The following is a 5,014-nucleotide window of genomic DNA, read 5'->3' as shown; positions in this document are numbered from 1 at the left end:
ACTTTTGCAGGTCCTATCAAGAGCAAGAGTAAAGGGGTTGGTCCATCAAAATCTTGGAGCAAGGGCAATCCAAAGAAAAGAAAGGAGCGGGAAATTGTTGAACCTGAATCTGATGTTGAAGTGAATGTCCCTGACATTCCATCGAGGAAGAAGCCTACAACCAGCAAGCTTGCTGCAAGTATTCCCAAAGTTCCCATTGATAATGTTTCATTCCACTATGCCTCTAGTGCCAGCAGATGGAAGTATGTAGTCTAAAAGAGATTGGCTGTTGAAATGGAATTGGCTCCAAATGCTCTTGCGAACAAGGAGGTCTTAGAGTTGATTCAAGAAGCTGGACTGCTAAAAACTGTTTGCAATCTTCCCAAATGTTATGAGAAGCTGGTCAAAGAATTTGTGGTGAACCTATCTGAAGATTATGGCAACAGCAGGATTGTAGACTACAGAAAGGTGTTTGTGAGAGGTAAGTGTGTATCATTCTCTCCGTATGTGATTAATAAATTCTTGGGAAGAACAGATGAAGCTCAAACTGAGCTGGAAGTAACAGACAACAAAGTCTGTCAAGTGATCCCAGCCAAGCAGGTAAACAGCTGGCCCCTGAAAGAGAAGCTAACTGCAAGTAAGCTGAGCATCAAGTATGCAATGCTTCACAAGATAGGAGCAGCCAATCGGGTTCCAACAAATCACAAGTCCACTATCTCAACTGTGCTTGGCAGATTTCTGTATGCTGTAGGAACAAAGGCAAAGTTTGATTATGGAGCATATATTTTTGTCCAAACCATGAAGCAAGCTGGAAGCTTCAGTATTAAGGGTCCAATTGCTTTTCCATCCCTCTTGTGTGGTATAATTCTGGATCAGTATTCAAACACTCTCAATGAACATGATATAGTGTGCAAAAGAGAAAGTCCCTTGGCCTTCCATTACAAACTATTTCAGGGTAAGCATGTTCCATACATTGTTATGACATCAGCTGAAACTTCCAAATCTGGAGCATCAATCAGCAAAGCAGAAGTCATAGCAATGCTAAAAGAGACTTGCAAAGAACTCGAATCTAGAAAAATATCTCTTGAAAAAATGATACGTACTCTGGAAATTGATGAGAATGAGGAATTTGTAGATACTGAAGAGATGGAAGATAAAGATGAACATGAATTGGAAGAAGAAAGTGTCAGTCCGGCTGATGACTCTGAGAAAGAAAGTTCTTCAGACACCTCAAGTGGGTCTGAATCTAGGCAGTAATTGCAGCTGGAGTCCTGTTTGTTTTGTTTTGTTTTTGTTTGATTTGTTCTCTTTCATTTAGTCCCGTCTGTTTTATTTGATTTAGTTCAGTTTAATTTTTTGTTGAACTTATTTAAACTTGGTGGGGGAGTAGACATTTTTTTTGGTGGCTTTGGCAACTTTTGTGGCCAAACAGGGGGGAAGTAATACATGTCACCCCAGAACAACAAGAATGGTGGTTGTGTGTGATCTGTAACACCCTTCTAAAACCCCCGCAGAAATATAATAATAATCAGAGTAATCATACAACAAGGATGTTACAATTAATAAAATAAATAAAATACCAAGTCGTTTGTCATGCTTTATTAGAATTAAACAAAATATCAAAACATGTGTTTAGCACAGCGGAAACTCATTTTAACAATGTTAAGAATCATATCTAAACAAATCAACAATACATAATCCATAACCAAGAATGGCAACAACGTATATCGAGTAACTCTAAGACTATCGACCCCCAGTGTTACAAGATCAGAGCATGACCGACACGACTCCACATAACTGGATAAACTCTACGAGTCATCCTCACCGATCGCTTAAACCGCTACTTCAATCTGAAATCATCAAAGTAAGGGTGAGACTACATCATAATTAAATAGCATTATAAATCATCAGATATAGAATCTCATAAGCAATTATCCACCCTACTTAGCATATTCAGATTAATCAATTCATACCAATCACAAGCACAAATCAATAGTATGCACCAGTAACACAACACAATCATAACACCGGATTTCATCCTAACATGTCACAATTTATACAAAGACCATGCAGACTCTTATGCATGTGGTACCAAAATTCGTGAATCACATTCACAGGACTTCTCTCTTTGATACTGCCCTTTAGTCGCTCACACCCCACATGGGCACACGACTACTGCCTCATCTCTCACACCCCACACGGGCACACGATGACTGCCTGCTAATCTCCGCACAATGGGAATTAGCCGTCAACGATCCACTCATCAACGGGATCCAATGCAAATGATTTATGAATGAATGCACACATGTCACATACTTATATCATCATCAACCCGATGCTTAACATCACTTTATCACATCTTACCAATAACGTCACAACAAGTATGTACATGTACAAGCATCATTCAAAACAAATCAATCATCATCATCCATCAAAACGCATGATACAACATTTACCATGAATAACATCCATCTGCATCATCATTCATCAAAACACATGATAACCATATTTACCACGAACAACATCCATTGCATAACAAGCAGAAGCAATCACATTATAACAACACACATCATTGCACATATTCAATTATGCAAACAACAATTCATTGCACCTCATCAACTATGCAAAACAAGAATAAACCACATTTGAAGAAAATGATATTTGTCAAAATAAAATCAAGTTATTGTTGTTTTCTTTATTTCATATGGTAGAGCATTCAATTTAAGGAACAACGTCCAAAACGGCGTATAAAACGGACTTACGGTTTGAAAATTAGAAGCTTTTAAAGTTAGAACAGTTTTCAAAACGTGCTGCTGGAATTTGTACTGGAACCTGGTTCGTCTCACATGGGAACCGGTTCCTGGACCCAAAAATGCCATTTTTAACGTTCTAACACAGTGGAACCCGGTTCCTCCCACATGAGAACCGGTTCCCACGAACCCAGTAGCTGAAAAACATGATTTTTAAGACTTTTATGCATCCCAAACACATACCAACTCATACCATTACGAAATTGATCATCGATAACATCAAAATACTCCAAATATATGATTCTAATGCACAAACAACATACCACAACACCATGTAACATTACTACATCATCAATTGTAGTCAATTCATCAAATCATACATGTCAGTGTTGGTATTTCACAAAACCTAACATCCCAAATAGAGATTCTAATCCCTTAATTCAATCATATCATCATCAAAATCATAATACTACATAATTAGAGTAATCACCCCTTACCTCAGAGTCGAATCTTCGAAGGTCTTCTTCTCCTTTGGCTCTTCTCTCTTTCACGTACTCTTCAGTCCTCAGACTTCTGTTCCTTTTTGCCTCTAACCTTCTCCTTTCCCCATTTTCCTTTATTTTCATCATTTCACTATTTTATAAAAAAAATAGGATAATTAGTTAGTAAGGCCTCTCCATTGGCACCTCCCTTTTTACTAACTACGTCATGGCCCAATAACAATAATTCCCGTAATTCTTCCCAAAAATCCAATTTTATTTTATGAATAATTAAATAGTTTCCGAATAATTAATTTAACTTGATTAAATTAATTCATGAAATTACGGGGTGTTACAACTCTCCCCCACTAAAAGAGTTTTCGTCCTCGAAAACATACTCCAAGTGAAAAGTTCCAGATAGGAGTCCTTCATCTGACTCTCCCGTTCTCAGTTAACACTTTCTTAGTCGAACCTCAAAATTCATCTAACATAACCAACATAAGCATGCCTCATGCATTCAATCTCAGCTCTTACGTCGCATTTGACCATTCCAAGGTGTACCACTCGCTATATCTCCCAAGGTTAACGACAATGGAGCGTCAAGGTGCGACTCATACAATACGCCCAATAACTGAGTAATATAATTACACAACCATGGTATGACCACCCCCGATCAACACTGCAGGAAAGCATTCCATCTACCGAACGTACCAACCTTAGACACACTTTTCCATCTGAGCGATGAAATAACACTTACACTTTTCACCTACTGCTTCCTTCAAGAGCTCGATAATAACATTCATATACCATTGAATTTCAACCATCTGACTCCTCTCAAGTCATACCAGCAATTATCCAACACGTTGCATCCCGCTTTTTCTGCATTATTTGATTACTCATTACAATCATCATTACTAGTTAGATTTCTCAGTTTTATCCAATTCCAACTCTCTTTACTCATTCGTTCCAGAATCCTTCTTTTTCATACATGGTACTAATCTACCATTTAGCAACACTTTCTCGCACTCAAAAACAAAGTCCTGATTTACTTCCTCTATTTAAACATTCTAACCATCAGAACGAGTACACACTAGTAATTATAATCACACTCATCATCCTTAATATACCATTGCTTACAAAGTAGCTCAAACTGAGTCCCACTCTTCTCTAAGAATTAAATCAACTTCGTCCTTCATAGAGTATAATTCCTCTGGAAATCTACAATAATACCTTACAACAGTACAAAATTAATATAGCATCATATAGTATCAACTCATCGCCTTAACCTCGCTGATTACATACTCGTTAACTAAGTACATCCACAATAACATACTCATCATCTCGGCAATTATTCAAAAGAGTTCTAATTCTCTAGCACGACATCCTTGCATCCACTAGATTCTAAATCTATCATATAGATCAATTCATGTTCTCTACGTAGGCTCCCGGCATATTAATTCCTCACTGCCCACGGGTAGTACTCGCACACTACTTCGCACCACACTTTCGCTGCGCGACTCTGATTACCCGTATTAAATCACCGTCCAATATGTTGCACTCTTTCATATTCACTTCTTCATAAGTTCACACAACATGGTGAGTGATTATTCTCACGACTTAGTATCCATCATATCCTAAACCATTAAGGTAACAAACAAGCTCATCCTATCTATATGATTCCGTCTACTATCAACAAGAGATTAAGGGTGATCAAGTCCTCAATTTGTCATTAGATACCCGACAACCACATTTAAGCATAAATCGTCGTTACTACATAATAGTGTTCTTTTCCGAGTTTGCACTCAA

General features: G+C 37.8%; 1 protein-coding gene across 1 annotated transcript; it reads left to right on the top strand.

Annotated features, from left to right (window-relative positions):
- Positions 1-273: 273 nt before the first annotated feature.
- Positions 274-1,236, top strand: LOC131658790 (uncharacterized). Its single transcript, XM_058928045.1, has one exon. The coding sequence runs from the start codon at positions 274-276 to the stop codon at positions 1,234-1,236; it is 963 nt and encodes a 320-aa protein (XP_058784028.1).
- Positions 1,237-5,014: the final 3,778 nt, after the last annotated feature.

Source organism: Vicia villosa, linkage group LG3 (genome assembly GCF_029867415.1).
Source record: "Vicia villosa cultivar HV-30 ecotype Madison, WI linkage group LG3, Vvil1.0, whole genome shotgun sequence".
In the NCBI taxonomy this organism is placed as follows: Eukaryota; Viridiplantae; Streptophyta; class Magnoliopsida; order Fabales; family Fabaceae; genus Vicia; species Vicia villosa.
This window is presented reverse-complemented; position numbering and strand designations above follow the sequence as displayed.